At 32.1% G+C, this 18312-nt stretch overlaps 2 protein-coding genes across 6 annotated transcripts; one reads left to right on the forward strand and one right to left on the reverse strand.

Annotated features, from left to right (window-relative positions):
• LOC107605214 lies at window positions 1137-8037 on the reverse strand. Of its 4 annotated transcripts, none has more exons than XM_016307000.2 (13): window positions 7810-7997; window positions 7543-7707; window positions 6736-6822; window positions 6504-6635; window positions 6310-6378; window positions 6140-6236; window positions 5952-6054; window positions 4945-5152; window positions 3706-3819; window positions 2581-2712; window positions 2298-2378; window positions 1960-2076; window positions 1137-1824 (listed from the first exon to the last, which is right to left on the reverse strand). In XM_016307000.2, exons 1-13 carry the CDS (start codon window positions 7906-7908, stop codon window positions 1738-1740), a joined length of 1491 nt encoding a protein of 496 aa, XP_016162486.1. In that variant the 5' UTR covers window positions 7909-7997; the 3' UTR covers window positions 1137-1737. The 4 variants fall into 4 exon arrangements, with proteins under 4 accessions (XP_016162486.1, XP_016162488.1, XP_016162487.1 ...); XM_016307002.2 differs by having other exon boundaries at window positions 1148-1799; window positions 7810-8037; XM_016307001.2 differs by having other exon boundaries at window positions 1148-1862; window positions 7810-8037.
• Window positions 8099-11809, forward strand: LOC107605213 (macro domain-containing protein XCC3184). Of its 2 annotated transcripts, XM_016306999.2 has the most exons (7): window positions 8099-8477; window positions 8603-8651; window positions 9055-9157; window positions 9378-9473; window positions 9591-9665; window positions 10046-10115; window positions 11465-11809. In XM_016306999.2, the coding sequence occupies exons 1-7, from the start codon at window positions 8211-8213 to the stop codon at window positions 11537-11539; spliced, it is 735 nt and encodes a 244-aa protein (XP_016162485.1). In that variant the 5' UTR covers window positions 8099-8210; the 3' UTR covers window positions 11540-11809. The 2 variants fall into 2 exon arrangements, with proteins under 2 accessions (XP_016162485.1, XP_020960731.1); XM_021105072.1 differs by lacking the exon at window positions 9055-9157 and having other exon boundaries at window positions 8136-8477; window positions 9378-9477.

The raw sequence follows: 18312 nt of genomic DNA on the forward strand, positions 1-18312 counted from the left end.
CTCAAATTTTTGCTTTATCAATTTTTTCATTTTAAAAAAAATTTGATATAAAAAATGCACTTAGGAATAAAAAATAAAGAGGTGACTAATGAAAAAGAAATTATGGTCTAATTTGCTGATATTTTTTAATATCTAAATTTCATTGTATTTAGTTTTGTGTTGGTATTCTATTTTTCTTATTTCTATGTTTTATTTTGTTGTGTTGAATTTTTTTTATATCACCAAGCTTGGTTTTGAACTTTGCTTTTCACAAGCCCTTGCTAAGCATAATAAAAGAAAAGGAAAGAAGAAAACAGATATGTTGAGGTTAGATGGATGAAGAGTAAAATATTAAAATTCAAGAACATATGAGATTCTTTTATCATTTTAAACAAATAAAACATGGAGTATTATTTATAATTGTTTTAAGGATAGGTATCACTGTATCAGTAGCCTTCTCATTGACAATGTCACTGAATTCGGGTGCTTATCATGGTCTTCTCATAAGTTTGGTCTACCAGATTATGAATACATTAAAAATTAATTATTTATAAAAATTATAAAATTAAAAAAAAAAAGAACATAGAAGTCGTTAATGAAAAAAAAAACTACAAAAAAACTATTAATGAAACACCAACAACAAAAACACACAATATTCAACAACATAGTATTCAAATTCAAGAATAACATCTCTTCTTCATCACAGCATTAACAACAATAATAGAATCAGAAGTAAAAACAGAAGAAACAGAAGCAGAAACAACGACGACGAGCGTGAAATAGCGTCGAACACGCGAGGAACAGTGATGACAGCGAAAAGTAGCGATAATAGCGACTCTGTCTTCTCCACGATGTCGTTTCCACCACGCCCACTCATGGACTTGCTCCTCCACGAACGGTTTTAAATCTCCTCTTCTTCCCTTCTTTGGTGGCGATTTCAGAGTATCCCCACATTCTCCTTCTCTTCTCAATCTCTCATTTCTTTCTTTCTTCATTTCAAAAAAATGATGTGATGAAAGATATTTTGGTCCAAAAGACGATTTTAAAACTATGTTGAGCTTTAGGGACGATTTTGTATGCAAAAAAAAAGTCGGAGACGAAAAAAAATTTCAGCCTATACCTTAAAGAACAAAATCGGACTTAACTAAAAAATATCATGAGAGCAATGTTATGAATGCTTTAATTATATCACGAGACGAAATTTGTTCTTAATTCCCAGATTTCCTTAAGAGAGACGTGTCCCAGCTCTGCTATCTATCTTCTCATCCTTCCCAGCTCTTGGTATTCATCAGAAGCATCCTTTAAGATTCTGTGGAACTTCTTACATATCTCCATTATGTTGAAAAGAGCATAATATAAACTCAAAAAGCTTCTTAAATATCCTCCTTACTACATGAAGTAAAAGGTACAAACTTTCAAAAAATGTTAGATAACAAAACACATCTCTTAAGATGATTAATCAGTCCTCTTTTTGTAAATCCATCAAAAGAGACTGTGTGGAGTGGTTAGCATGTATTTGGTGAGAACGATGCCTATATTCTCTCTTCTTGGATTCTTCTTTCTTCCCTTTCCTGAATTTTTTCTCTATACTTGCTCGCATGCTGCACTGGCTTCAACTATTCACACTGCTACTCATCAATTCCGCAAAATTAAAGCACCATAAATAATTCCAGTGCAATGAGGTTTTTGATTTACCCATTCTGAACATATCTATCCCTCTGTTCCTTAAATATAATTCACTATACTTTCAATCTTATATCAACTGGAAGCAATCTGATGGTGCTTTGAAAGTTCTACTTGCCGGCGACCCAAATAGAATGCTGTGATTATCCACAACATACAAACCTGGTTTAGAGAAAGAAATAATGTTCATCGAATCTTGCCTACATACACGAAATATAAAACACGAAAAAGGGCATTTGCGAAACAGTTGAGTAATATTTTAGACAGAGACATGAAGAATCACAAGTTTAGACATACAGGCAAAGCATAAAGGGAAACGGTTGATGGTTTCCCCTTGAGAGTACCAAAAAGTATTTTGTACATTCCAGCTGCTGCAGCATCTCCAAGTCTTTGAACCAACACATCGATGCATATCTGCATCAGGATATAGTCAGTTGAGTGTTTTGTCTTGACAAAATTCATTCAGTCAATTGTTGGCCAATTGAATTTTGTGTAAATTGTAATGGTATTGCAGGGAAACCATTGGTTGAACCTAAAGTGAAAAATATGGAACTTGACTATTTGAATGTGATTCTACAAGCATAAACAAGACAATCAGGAGAGAAGGGAAGATGACAGAAAAGAGAAGAGCATACTTTGGCTTTGTACTTCTCATCCTGTGAAACAACAGTAAATAAAAGTTCTCTTCCAGGCCTTGTCACAACATATGTAACAACCTGCAGAGTCATAGAATATGAACAGAAAATTCACATAATCTTAAAGATGACAGTTAATCAACAATGTGCTGCCATAGAGTAACAGGTTGCAGTTATGTATTTCGTTGCAAGATATCAAGATGAATCTAAGAAACAAAGCATTTCCAACTCTTATTTCTGCTCTTAAAGTAATGAAAAATACTTCAAAGTTGCAGAGGATAACCTTTCTTAATGTTTCACAAGTGGCAACAACCAGCCAGTCCGGCCAAACAGCTAGAGCAACTAAATTTAAAAGGCCAATAAAAGGTGCAGAGCATATAGCTATAGTCACCCCAGCAACAGTAAGAATGCGCCCCTGTATTACAATAAAAATATATGTACTTTTAAAATGAGCAGAAATGCAACCGAAATACTGACATTATAACAAGACAAACAAATAATTCAAAAAATGAACAATTAAGCGAATCACTGGACTGAGTGCATGGATGAGTCTGTTAGAGTGTTTAACTAGAACCAGGAGTCCAGGATTTTGTTGAGCAAGACTCCGATGATGATCTGATTTTGGTGAACTAGCAAAGGAAAATGAGAAGTGTAGAAGAATGGTCAAAGACAAGGCTGTTGGTGGAGTTTTATATTTCTGAAGATGAAGAATGAAGGAGAACTGGAATTGAAGAGTTAAAGATTAAGAGAATAAATGGGAGTTTGCCTAAGCAATAGTTGCGATCACCTTGTGTGATGTGGTTGAGATTACATAGACTTAACATGTTATACTCCTTTAGTTTTCCTTGAGTTTTTCTGAGTTATTGTGATTTTTCATCAAGTAAACATCATGTTGTTTTGAGTCTCCTAGATGTAACTAGGAGGGCCCAAGTATCACTTGAGTTAAATATCAAACTGTTCTAACAGGCTACTTATTGATAGAATATTAGAAATTGGCACAGCCTATCCTATCATATAATATATTTTTAAAATATTAGTTTATTGAACTTGTGGTGACACAGTTTGAGCAGTTTTTACCTAGGAGAAGAAATCTATCCAAAATAGAAAACTCCCCACTCTCTTAACATATCTAGAGATAAATGACCTTTAGAAGATCATACACATATGTGCTTTAAACCAAATAGGGCCCATCTCTAATCTTATTCCACAAAATATACTACTTTGGAAATTAAGTCACAAAGATATGAGAATTGCACTCCTAATAAATACAAAAAACAGCAGGATAAACGGTGCATTGCAACAAAGTTATTATTCATATTTTTATTAGGAAAAGCTTCAAACTCCACTCAAGAGAAAGTTTAAATAAAGACCCAGCAGAAAATCAGCAGACATTTTCGAAACAGCTTACCGTCATGGACAGCTGCCCAACAAGGATAAAAGTAGCAATAAAGCTATTTATCTCTGCAAACATTTTTCTTCTTCCCAGAGAGCTTGTAACTGTAGTGGCAATCACACTTACTTTCTGCAATCACAGATGGGAAAACTTCAGCAGCAAGTATAGATTGTATGGCTTTCAAAAAGTCATCCTTAAACATGTAGCAAAAATTACTGTTTTGGAGGGCCCATACATAAAAAAAACTAACAGTTATTCAGTTTAAATGAGTGAGAGAATTGTGTAGATTGACATTCATATTCTTGTAGGATGTTTGCAGCAGATAAATGGAGTTATCAACCAGTAAAAGCTAAGAAACGCCTAATCAATATCATTGCAGCTTCTCAATCCAAGTGCAAAAATTTCAAATGTCCCTGTCAAGCTGGAGGTGATTGAGCTTTCAGCTCCTTACAAAAAGACCAGGCCAAATAATGACATATCCAGTTAACAACAGTCTATTTGATCAGAGTCTAAAATAGACAATTCAGATCTAAATCAAACCAAGCAGCAGGAAAATGTGGTAACCACATGACAGAACTGACATTGATCGAAACAACTGACAAAATTGACAGAGTAGAGAGAATCTGCAAGAAGAGTTCGTTCTTAATCTGAGATGTTATTGAATCAACTGAATGAGAAATATAAAATCATGTATTTAAATGCAGAGATTGAAAATATGCATATAACTATTCTAGGGATAGTTTAGGGAATCCCAACATAATTCAGTTACTGCCAACTGTGGCAGTTATCCTAGCTGACATAGGTGTGAACTAGTCTAAACTAGCTTAGCCCACTATAGTAGAAACCACTAGTTATTTATTAGAACTCTATAAACAATTTTGATACTCTCTAGTCTCTTCCATGAAATCCAGATCCCCAACATATATGATTTTTGAAATGACACTAAACAGCAAAACAGTTGAAAACTAACAAGGCAATAATAAAAACCAATAACAAATATTATGTTGTTACTCAAGCATTCAGTATATATAATAGTTTGCTTCTTTAAGTCATCTTTCAGATTTTTCTATTTCTTTATTATGTCCTCTAGAGAACTTGAATTTTAGAAAACTTGAATCTTAGAGAACTACAAGGAGAAAACAACGACAGTAGAATTTAAACATAGCAATATAGATTTACCATTCAGCTATGATAGAATTGCTGTTAATGAAATTGAATACCAAGGATTGTATCACAGGTGCAAAATTACATTACCTGAAAGTAGAAGAATGAAGAGATAACTGCACTCAGCCAGATGAACAATGATACATGCAACAGGTAAGTTGATGATAGTATAAGCCACAATCCATCAAATATAGGCCAAATTTGAAGTCTCACTAAAGAAGTAGATGACTTTGGAGAAGCTCTAACAGTATCTTCACTCTTCTCATCGGCTCCATTTTCATGGTTGGAATCAGATTCTCTATATTAAATCCAAATGAATATCTAATTATGATCTTATATTCGTGTTGCCTTGCACTATACATTTTTCTAAAAGAAAAACAATTTACCTTGAAAAATACTTTTACAGGTACATGCAATCCAAGATATGCCTAAGTGCGTCTTTGTTGCTATCTACCAGTTCTGATTTGCAAAATGTAACTAGAATTCCTATAACATTTGGTACTTTTTAGATTTAAATATTCTCTTACCGTCACTATTCCCAATTTTTTATTTTGTTAGGGATTAAGTCAATTCTCCATTTTTTATACTAATTTGCTTTTTTTTTTTTTAACAGTAATTGGGTTGATTTTTATATTGACAATAATGCTAATGAAGTTTGTTTGTTTGTTTGTTTTTTTTTTTTTTGCAATCTGTAAGAGACTACATTGTTTGAATGATGTTTAGACTCTATTCCTTGATTGATGTAAGTGAGAACTCTTCATGAGTTATGTACATAGGGTGTGGACTCTAACGGGAAATGGTTCTCTTCTGAATACAATCATAGATAGTAGAAAAAATTATTTTATCTGGATAACAATACAAGCAAAGGAAGGGGGGAAATCATATGAACACCTTTATCAAGTTAATAGTTTTCTTTGAATAAAGTAATACATTAACTTTCATGGAAATAGGGATGTCTAGTTCTAGAGGCTGGACACTTCCTCAAGGTCCTATTTTCCCTCTAGATAAAATAAGGTATATAGCACATTAATTATGGAAAATTAAATTCTTCCCAGTTCTCATTCACGTGACTATGAAGAAAAGAATATATGGTTCACCTCATAGGAGTCAATTCCTCTTCAGCATTAGATGAATTACAATTTATCCCTCTTGATGTCCTTGCTGCAAATTCCAATAGTAATGCAGCAAACAATAGCAAGACTGCAATTGAAGAAACTTACATTAATGCAAGGAAAAGCTAAAAGAGAAAGGTGTCAATGGACTGTAAAGGTACATGCATACTTACATGGCCCGACAAAAGCCATTCCTGTAGCAAAAAGAGACCCGAAAAGTTGTCCAAGTGTAGCACCAGCCCCAACAAATCCAAATAATCTCGAACCTGACTGAACACAGGGCAAGTTAAATGAGCGCTGAATAACTAGACTGTGTTGAAAAATAATGTATCTATAAACAAACCTCACTGTCCATCACATCAATTACCCTTGCCCAAGTTGAAGAAATTGTGATTAGATTAAGCAAAGCAACCTTCAGAAAAGTATAAACTAGATCAAAACAATGTCTATTAAAGCATGCTTGCAGCAGAAAGAAGTCAAATTATACATTAGAACATAAAATAGTAAATATAATTATCATTGTTATATAATATATACCCAAAGAAACAATCCAATTCGGACTGAGATATAGAACCATCCATGGCTATCCCAACCTAATGGAGGTGTAGGACTGCCTTGATCACCAATCTTCCCATCTTGCTCTGAGGAATATGTCGAAGTAGTAGACTCCTGAGAACAAAACCCTAATTTAACACAATCAAATATAAATAATACTGAAGTGAACAAGAAGTTCAGAACGAAACATTGGTCAGCTATCTTATTGGCTTACTATCAATTTAGATGTTGATGAGGAGCGCCACAAAAAAAAGAAGACTATGAGTGATATGCTAAAGAACCTGTGTATTGAAACCAATGCCTGTAATACAAAGGAGAACCATTGCAGCATCACATCCAAGCAAACTTAAATTAATAACTATCATATACCATTTTCGATCATTTTATATGATAAAAATGACTAATACTTAAAAAAATTAAATATGGAAGCATGTTTTCTAGTGATAATGATTTTCCCAGAGTATAATTACACCATTGGTCACCCATTGATATATGCATTAAGTTAGGCAGCATAAAATACACCATTACATATCTATTGCACCAAAATTTCAAGTAACTATCTAATTTCTTTTGTCCTCTAGGGTTTCATCACACCTCACTCATAGTACTCCCCTGCATACAAAGCTTCTCATATCCTCAAACTCCAACACTGTCGAAGCCCTTTGATCACCAACATCAGGCTCACTTACAAGTTACAATTTGAGTCAGCCATTGTGGTGGTTTATTTTCGTATTTTGTGCTATTTAACTGGCTATTATAGCTCCAAGTTCAAGATACCACTCTAAAATTCCCTCACATATAACAGGTTACGATCAAAATGTCATAGAGCGATATTTAAAATCTTAAGAGGAATTAAAAACGAACTATTGGCCGTGCATCAGGGGGAAATGTTCAATTAAGTTGCTCAAAATTATGCGAATAAGATGAGTGCATGAATAATAAGATGAATTATGAGAATTCAGTCCAAGATATCCTAATGATGAGTAGAAAGAATAAAATACATGTAAAAATTCAAGAGTACCTTGTTTTTTGAAAGATTAGGGAGAGAAAATATGAGAGATGAAACGGGTGCGGCAATGAGTGTGAGCACCAAAGACCCAACGAATAAACCTGGTAGATTCGATAAGCCCAACGAGATAGCACCCTCGTCTCGCAAAGGAAGAACCACAAAATACGCACTCAAAATCTGCACCAAAAAATAAAACAAAAAACTGTATCAAACGAAGAAGCAGAAGCGTGCGAGCTGTCACAGTAGTTGAATTTTGAAGTTCAGTGCAGAGAAACTCACGAAGAAGAAGCAGAAGAAGGAGTGAAGCAGAGCAGAGGTCTCGTGCGGGTGCACCGTAACGAACACGGAGACGAGCGCATCCAACCGAGACCGCCCCATCGCGTTTTGGATCGGAAAAAAATAAGAACACACCAAAAAATAAAAAATCGAAGAAGATCAAACTTAACGAACACCCTCTCAGGTCAAAACTCAAAAGTCTTCGTTTGCACGTGCAACAATAAAAACAGAACACCGATAGAGAATAATGTGCAGTAGCACTATATAATAACCAAAAATTCAAATACAATCCAACGGTTAACATAAATCCACGTGAACTTTCCTTTTTACATGAAGCGCACCGTAACAGAAGCGTTCCACACTAGAATCGTCTACATCAGCGTCACCAAAGAATCTAGAAAACAATGACTTCAGCGTTCTCTGGAGTAGCAGTGGCGCAAGGTCCAAGACTTCTTCTGAGGAGCCTCAGATTCTGCTCGAACTCGCACGCTAGCGTGAGAAATTGTCGTCCGTTCGCGATGGATTCTTCTTCTGTTAGGGTTTCTTCTTCCAATGGTGGCGGTGGCGACGGCGAGGTCCGGTTTCCGTTGTCATCGGCGGCGTCGGGCGCTCTGATCATTCAGAAGGGAGATATCACGAAGTGGTCCATTGATGGTTCCACTGATGCAATAGTATGCTCAAACTTTCCTCTTTTTTCTCTCTTTTTTATTTCTATTTGAAGAATGGTTTTGAAAAATAAATTATAAATAAAACAAGTTGGTCAATGTGTTTCTTATGCGAATTTTTTTCGTGCAAGGTGAATCCTGCCAATGAGAGAATGCTTGGAGGTGGTGGAGCTGACGGAGGTAACTGAATTTTTTTTCTTTTTTAATTTTAGAAGCTTAGAAAGATTTTGAACGCGTGTAAGTTATTGTTCTCAAATATGATCCCTGAAATTTGAAAATGTTGAAGAAGAAGAATGGAATAGAAAATTCATCATTTTTGCTTCAGCATCTAGAATTGAGTACTTATGTATAGACAGTATAAAACTATTTTTCCAATTGAATACTTAGGTTTGCATGACTATTCAAATAGCTTGGGTAAAAGTCAACGACATATGCAGTTGTTTGTGATCGGACGATAATGCAAAACTTTTTCAGTTGCATTCAAATTGATTCCTTAAAGTTTCAACGACGAGTTTTCATACTTTTTGGTAAGAATTGATCTAGCAAACTAGCTACGAATGACGCCATTTTATGTGACTTCCAGCTATACATAGAGCTGCAGGCCCAGATCTTGTTCAAGCTTGCCTCAAGGTTCCAGAAGTCAGGCCTGGAATCCGCTGCCCAACAGGGGAAGCAAGGATCACGCCGTGAGTTCTTATTACATTTAGAAAAGCATGTTTAAAATGAAGCTTAAACTTGTGAAAATTAGGCAATAAAAAGTATGTAAAAACAGCTTTTGCTGTAAAGGGAATATATACCAATGGTAATAACAAAATAGCACTTCTGTTATACTTGTGAATTGTTATACTATAACTTCCTTTGGTTATTTATTATAAACTCTTTTCTTCGTTCATGTGCACTGCACAGAGGTTTCAAGCTTCCAGCTTCTCATGTTATTCATACCGTTGGACCAATTTACCATGCAGATAATAATCCAGCTGCCTCTCTGGCGAATGCGTACAGGTAGGTTTTGTAAAGCCATGCTCTGTGCAAATATTTTGTTTCAGTTTATAATCTGAGTAAGTTTCATCCTTTTTGTGTTTTGGTTCAGTGACATTGTATTCTGAAATTGGTTTTCAGAAATAGCTTGAAGGTTGCAAAAGAGAACAGCATTCAGTATATAGCATTCCCAGCCATATCATGTGGTGTCTATGGGTAGGTTCATTTTCAATTTTCACCCTGCCATCCTAAATTTTAATGTATTTAGCCTTATGTTTTGATTATGAATAATGATCATTTAGGGCTAGCCAATGTGGCTGCACCAATGATTTGCTTTTAGGAGATTTATATTTAATTATTTCCAAGAATAAAAAGACCATTGTGGCTATTCGTTTTAGGAGTTTATCTTTGGAATTAAAAGAAAATCTACCCAAAAAATAACAGAATAGCTGATTATGATATCAAACACTATCTTTTGGAATGACCAATTTGTTGTCAAATCTCATAGTTTTAATTCCTTTCCTTTCAGCTCATTTTCAATTTTCCAATAGACCTTAAGCTTTTCATAGCAATTGCATAATGTTGCATGTTTTCAGCTACCCTTACGATGAAGCTGCTACGGTGGCTATTTCTTCCATAAAAGAGTTTCCAAATGACTTTAAAGAGGTACTTTATTACGTTTACGCCTTTTTTCTTTATTGGATGAGATATGATAAGAATAGTTATAATTAACTATACATTGCAATTCTTAATTTTAATAAAATGAACATTCACATTACTAATAGCCCTTTAGATATTGACAAATTTAAGCACTGTAATTTCACACTAGTGTTTGATAATTGTGAGATGTCCGGCAATATTATAGGCCAAGATTAAAGAAACCTATTAGTAATGTGACTAAATATTCAGAAGTGGTGATGATGGTGGTGGTGGGAAGGGGAGTGGGGCGTGGTTATGGGTTCGGTTTGAGGGTGAAGAGATGATTGAATGGTGATTTGGTATAGGAGAGAGAAGAAAAAGGGTTTCATTGATGTTTCATGACAAAAATAAGTTAGAGGAAGATAGTGTAGATTGGATAACTAGAGGGGAGGTGAGTGTAATTTACTAATTTACTTAAATATTGGCCTTCAATGTTGATCCAACAATTATGAAAGGTCTTTCTCATATCTCACTATAAACCAAGCTTCTTACAGGTTACATTGTGAATGCAAAACGTTATTACGTAATTATCTAATCATATGTAGTAAAATATAAAGATTATTCGCATATAATTACGTCAGAGATTATATGAAAAAATTGATATTATTGTTTACCACGTAATAGTATAGAGCACTTAAAACTGACTGCTTGTAAGACTAGTAGTGTCTTGGAAGCTCATTTCAACTTTTATTCAATAATTTTACATAGCAACAAAATATCAACAACTACACAAAAGAAGGATACACACACTCACACTGACACACATTTCTCACCTTTTTTTTGTAGTTGTTAAAATAATATAGTTGTTGGTGGGAGTTGTTAATGTAAGAGTTTTGTTTTACAAAAATAACTTATATTGTATAATCAAATTAGTTGTTATTATATAACTTTCCAAATAAACTCAATTCTCAATATTGTGATTGAGTTGTTATATTGGAACAATATGTCAAGTCACTTTATCTATTATTAGATGGAATGTGAAATCAATTAATCCAAATAGAATCCACATTTATTCAATGATAAGTAGGGTATTCAGTATATTGTCCCGTACGTAGTATGTATACACTTTTCTTTTTTTTCTTTTTTTTTATTCTAAGCATAGTGTTCCAAAGTTCAAAATCTCCGTACACGTATAAATTAAAATTAACATCTAGAATTGTAATATGAGCCATGAGACAACTTACTGAGTTATTTGAAATGTGAGAATTTAATTGTTGAAGATTTCAGATTTGTGTACAATAATGCTTTTATGACTTGAAAAGTACAAATTTGATTGGTTAATATTTATGTATTTAAATTCTAAACTTTTATTTCAGGTCCACTTTGTTCTGTTTTTGCCTGAAATTTATGACACTTGGGTAAACAAGGCAAAGGAGTTGCTGAAAGAGTAAATATGCTTCATCTTATACGGGTCCATAGAATTGAACACCATAACGCATTGTTCCACTTCAAACGGTTCCTTTTGGAAAAGATACAAGTTTTTGTAAAACTGCTTGAGGATGTAGTTTTCTCTTGAAAATTCGGGTGTTATATGTAATGACTTGGTTTGTACTAATTGAGATCCATTCGAGTGTTTGATACTTCTGGCTAAAATCATGGTGTGTATACATTTTGCATTTCTTCGGTTAAATAAATAACAAGCAATTTGTGGGCTTAACTACCAATTTCGCTGTCTGAAAGATCCAGCCGCTGATTAAAAACTCCTTGATGTTATTGACAATTCAGTCCTTGAATGATTTAAAAATGTGACCAAAAACACTTAATAATATTGCCCTATACTTTATGTAAGTAACAAAAATTTTCGTATTTAGCAAATGATTTATCTATTTGTCTTGAATTTTTGTATCAATATTTGAATAAATATTTAGAAGTTTTTAGATTTTTTTATTTAAAAAAATGGTTAATATCTGATTTTTTTTTTTTGTCGTATTTTTAAATTTTTGGGAACTTTTCTATTATTAGCAAGTTTTGGGGGTTTTTTTGTCAACAATGTTTACTTTCGGCTTCGGGTAGGGGTGTGCATGGGTCAGGTGAAACTAGGTTTGATGTGATCCAGACCCAACCCGAAATATATATCGGGCTTATTTATTAGACCCGAACCCGACCCTAGACCCGATAAAACCTATACACTTTCGGGTCACGATTATAACGGGTAAAAACCGAGCTGTTAACATTACATTACCTTGATACCTTCTTATAAGCTAGCATGTGAAAATATCCAAATTTCCAAAACTCCAACCATTATTTGACATAGTAAAATTCACTTAGAAAAATATAACAAGAACCAACTCTTCTCTAAAATTAATGTATAACCATAATCAATACTAATATTGTCTAATAGCACCAAATATTTAAATCAATACAAATAACACAATATTATACATTAGTCTAAAATCTTATGCATTTTAAACATAAAACATTAACTTATAGACTTATAATAACTAATAACACAAAATATTAAGGTTTACAATACTTAAATTCCACGTAAGAATAGCCATCATCCATCACTAATAACACAAAATATTAATTGTGTATGATGACCGGACCACCGGACCGAATTCGGGTGACCCGAGCCATGGTCCAGACCCGACCCGAAATAATGACCGGGCTTATTTTTTAGACCCTTACACAGCCCTACACCCGGTAAAATCACACCAAAATAGCCCCTAAAGTGTTCGAGGCCAAGCCGGATCTTCGGGGTCGGGCCGGACCATGCACACCCCTACTTTCGGATATCATTTTGATAGTTTACTCTCATTTGTGTGGATATATATATATTGTCTAATTTCAAAATTTATTAAAATGATATCTAACAATTAATTTAGTTTGCTTTAATTTTTTCTCTATCATTTTAAAAAGTAATCAATTTTATTCTTCTATTCAAGTCATTAGTTTTTACCATTCAATTAAATTCTTTAAAATTTGATTTGGTAAAGGTTTTTATTTTCTCAAAAAGTAATTTTAAGAGTTAAATTTAAGAATTAATTAATTAAATATAAACACATGATTTTTTAATTTATCAAACATAAAATAAAATATTTGTGCTTACCTTTCCAAAATACTACATTTAAATTAAGCCTAAATTCAAGGTCTCAAAGACATCATTTTCCTTTTTCATCGTTTAAATTATCTTGTAACATGTGACTTGCTGAATTAGATTAAGTAATATTTATATAAACTGGCAACATGCTGTTCGGTTACGTTATAAGAAGTGAAATCCCAAACTAACTGAATTGCACAAAAACAGATTCAAAATATAAAAATTGTAACACCCTAACTTTTAGCACGTCATAATCGTACCCTAACTTTTAGCACGTCATAATCGTACCAAAAGTAAGGAGTTACTAACCTATTTTTTTTTATTATCTATTTAATATTGAGCCTTTACGTCGATATCGTGTTTCTGTTTTTAAGAAAATTCCAGAAAATAGATTTTAGTAACTAAAATCACATAACAAAAGATCTTCAAATAATAATCACATAATTATTAATAATAATAGATACTATACAATTAAATTCAATGTAAAACTCAAATATAATACCTATCTCTCTGGATAAAATAAAAACCCTAAAGCGACAAGGGCGAGAGAACTCTATAAAAACAACAGGAATCACAAGTAAATCTACTAGTCGTCTGCATCTCCTTACTGAATCTTCGAACCTGTGTCACGCTGAAAGGGTGAAAGATTTTGGGGTGAGAACAAACCACACGTTCTTAGTAAGGAATGGGAATGCCGTAAAAGTAATGAATTTAATGCAAATAATTAACTTACATAGTAAAACTATTTTAGTAAAACTATTTTGTTAAACTTTTGAAAATACTTTTATTTCTACTTTAGATAATTAATTACTTTTCTTTAAATTTCTAATCTCAATACTGATTTTAATTACAAAATTAGCCATACTAACCATCTCTCAGCTACATAATCATTTTTTTTCACAACATCTCACCTCAATACATCCGTGAACTAACAGCACAAGTAAGGATTCAAACCAACATACAAACAAGTTAAACAGCACAATCACAGAGAAGTAATACAAGCAAACACAACCAAATACAAATATGCAAACAACATGATGCATGTCTATTCTTAATGCAGGCCATGAGCTCATGTGTCGGTTGCCTACTCGCTCCCGACATTACCCGGGCGCAAGTCCCAGATATGGCTTTCCAGATACATACAGTGTGCTTATAAGTCGTAGGGTTAGGCCGCATACAATGTAACTTTCCAAATCAATAAGCGTACATCTGGAAAACAATTCTCAGTGTGTGGGCGTCCCCACTTTACATTTGGCGCTAAGGCCCAAACAATGTCACATCTGCTCTCCTGTGGCAGTCATTTCATTAATTAATGTATTCCTTTAATCTTTGTTCCCTGCTCTCCTATGGCAGATATCCTTTTAGTTAATATATTCTCTAATCTTTATTCTCTGCTCTCATGTGGTAGAGATTCTATTAATTATCTTTCAAACCCTTTTCAAAATATTTTCAAGTAATAAATCGTTTTCAATATTCACATCGTTCAAAATATCAAATAGAATCAAATCATTTTCTTTAAAACTAAGCCTCTTTCTATTTCAATAAAATTAGCCCGTTTCAAATCTTTTGTTTTTGAAAATTAAAGGAAATTCTTTTCTTCATTCAGACTTTACAAATACCTCCAACCATACTCGTTTAACATTTAATACTAACCAAAATCACCTTCTTGCGTATTTTTACCGGCCCTTCATCAGCACCTATTCACCATCATACTAGATACTACTACCAAAATCAGTTATCATCCATTTCCATAACCATAAATTCCAGCATCAAACACAGTCTCAATTTAAACCCAATTCATAAACTCAAATCACATTTCAATTTAACAAGCAACACCAAATTGACCAACACTCACAATTACAACCAATTCTCGTCAATTAGACACACAAAACAAGTGTAAACTATTTGCAATTACTCAATAAACTTCTTGGCATTCTTAAATTAAAAACTTGTAATTTTAAAAACGAAACTCCCTACCTCCGTATGACATCAAAATTAACGATAGCTCCGGAGAAGCTTTTCTGACCGAACTGCTAAAGAAGAAAACGTCAGAAATCATCTGTGCTTCCTAGAACTCCAGTTAGCCGAACTCAAAGGGAAGAGGAGTTACGTCACCGTCAACTTCTACTGGACAAAAATAACGTCAATGTGTAGAGGATGAGGATACGAACACTTTTACCGGATTAGATTTTTAATTAGAATTACGGATCTCAAAAAATCGAAGTCGAAAATCTTATGGTCATGGAGGTTCTCTCTTCCTCACTCTCGGTTCCTTTCTTTTCTTTCAAGTTCAGTGACAAATGAAGAGAAGTGAATATGGATTCTTGATTAAGTGACATTAGTTTATTGAAATGAAAGGACATGTGTCATACTTATATATTTTTTCTTTATAATAATAATAATAATAATAATAATAAATTTAATTTTTGTCTATCAAAATAATTTCTAATAAATATTTTAAATTAATAGAATAAACTTTAATAATTAATTTTATTTTATTTAATTATTTTTGTTAAAAATAATTTTTTTTAAATTATATCTCAATATAATATAATAACTTATAAATAGTTAATTATTTAATTTTTAAAAATTCGGGGTCTTACATCCTACTCCACTTATAAAAATTTTCGTCTTCGAAAATTGATGCAAGATGAAAAAAGTTCAAACTAGCTTTACTTTTGAACACATTAGGAAAAAAAGTAAAATATTTTGGCATATATAAGACGTAACATATAAGAAAGAAGCTTTAAGGTCTCACCATATATATATACTTATAAAGTTTTCAAATCCAAGATATTCTTATGGCTTAAAAATATAGGGAAGAAGTCTGGTGTAAAGCAAAAGATACAAGATAGGCTCGATGCAAAAAGGTTACAAGGCACGCTGATATTAGAATGACAGGTATATCGTTTGCACACAGAACTCATACCAACTTTAGAGCTTCAGCTGCCTAAACTTCAACATGACGTAACTTCACCATTTCCAATCATACCATATTAAACAGATTCTCTGTGGATTCTCAACCTCATCAAACATTTCGCAACCCACTAATAGGCACAAGTCTAACTTCAACAAAACTCCTTCGCAAGAATCAAGTTCCTCAACTTCCTGTGACGTCGCACACTTACAAACTCCACCTCCCGCATCCGCACAATGTATCTTAAAGACCTAACATATCTCTTGCTATATCTAATGATCGCACGTGTCATCAAAACAAATCTCGAGCCACTCAAAATGATACAAGACCTCAGAGAAAGGACAAGCAACAAGGATAATATTTACAAAGATTTCTATGTTTCTCTTTGATGCAAGTCCAAAGTTACATCAGAGAATACATGAGCCAAGAAAAAGAGTTTAAACAGCACAAGGCAGATATCCAAGGAATCGCATGTTACTCTAAAACAAGCTTGAGTTACCTAAAAGGATATCAAACTTAGGAAGATCTTACTCACTTGACTTAATATTTTGAGTCATTATTGTAATAAATACTATACTATTAAATATGATTATATATAGTATATATAAAAGTTAAGTATACTTATAATAGATTTTATTATAATCAAACTAAAAAAAATTTAAATTATCGATTATTAAGTTATAATTAATTTTTAACTCAATTTTTGGTAATTAAAATTTAAATGATTAAAATTATTAAATGCCAAATATTTTGCCGTTAATTAATTTTGTTTTTGTTATTAAAGTTTTAAAAAAGGTGAGTTGTTAATTAATTCTGAATTCAAATTTAAATTTAAATTTGCGTAAGAAAATATTTTAAATTTTTTTCATTAACCAGAATTAATTTTGAAATAAAAAATTATTTTGTACATCATATTATAAAATAGTGTAGTCATTTATTTTTTTATTGGCAATTATTGTCAAATAAAATGATATAAAAATGGAAAAAAATATATTCCAATCTAGGAATAATAACTTATTTTTCAATAGAATAAATTATATATTAAATAACAAAAGTTATTATAGTTTCTTTTTACACAATTTAATATACTCAACTACGGTGTTTTGGTAATATTACCAACAAATATTAATCAATCTAATAGCTTTTTTAATGACATAAGTTTATAAATTTAGAAGTTTGAAAATCATGTCATAAAATATAAAATTTTAACCGATAATAACGTTGATCATGTTAGTTGACTTCCTGAATGAATATGATACTAATAAATAAAACCGTCACAGTTAAATTTTAACAAAGCCAAATCTCCATAAGTATTGCTATTATCAATGAGAATTGTTCTACTTTCAAGATAAATACTATTTTCTTTCACTGTATTTTCCAACTCGGCAGGTCGAGAACTAATCCTCCACGGATTGAAACTCTATTTATCAAGGGTCTGTCGCTAACCAATCGCTAACCAATGAGTTGTTGTTACATACACAAGGTGAAATTCGAAATTCTAATACTTATTTAGGTAGACGAGTGAGATGACCACTCAATCAATCCAAATCAGTTAAGACAAAGACTAAGTATTTTTAATATTTTTAATATTAAAAATAATTAAATTTTAATTTTAATTATAACTTTGTAAAATATTTATAGTAATAATTATATATATCTTTTATTTAATTTTTTTTATTAAAAAATATATATATATTTTTATTAATTATCCCGTACAATATACGAAAACATATACTAGTTGAAGCAAAATCAAATAAGATTCGATAAATCATTTTAATTTTTCACTAAAATAAGATGGGGAGTACTTCAATTTTGAACAAAAATCATAATGGGAGTACTTTGATTTTGCCTAACTTAAAAAAACATTTCTGGCATATAAAGTTGTATTAATTTGATTTAGGAATTAATGACTTTATTTTATTTATTTCAAAAAAATATTTCATTAAAAACTACATTATTCTAAATGTGCACACAATATAGAAAATAAAACAAAATTATAGATAAAAAAAAAGGAAAATGGAATGAAGTAAAAATAAAATGTTTAAATAAAATGTTTAGATGGATAAGAGTGAAAAAAGTGAAGAACTGAAAGATTGAAAAATTTAACAATTCTATTAGCTAGTGTAACCAACGGTAACTAATTAATACTTTTTTTGAATTATTTATTTAAAAGATACGTAAATTTAAATTATCATGTGAAATATTTA

Source organism: Arachis ipaensis, chromosome B06 (genome assembly GCF_000816755.2).
Source record: "Arachis ipaensis cultivar K30076 chromosome B06, Araip1.1, whole genome shotgun sequence".
Taxonomy (NCBI): Eukaryota; Viridiplantae; Streptophyta; class Magnoliopsida; order Fabales; family Fabaceae; genus Arachis; species Arachis ipaensis.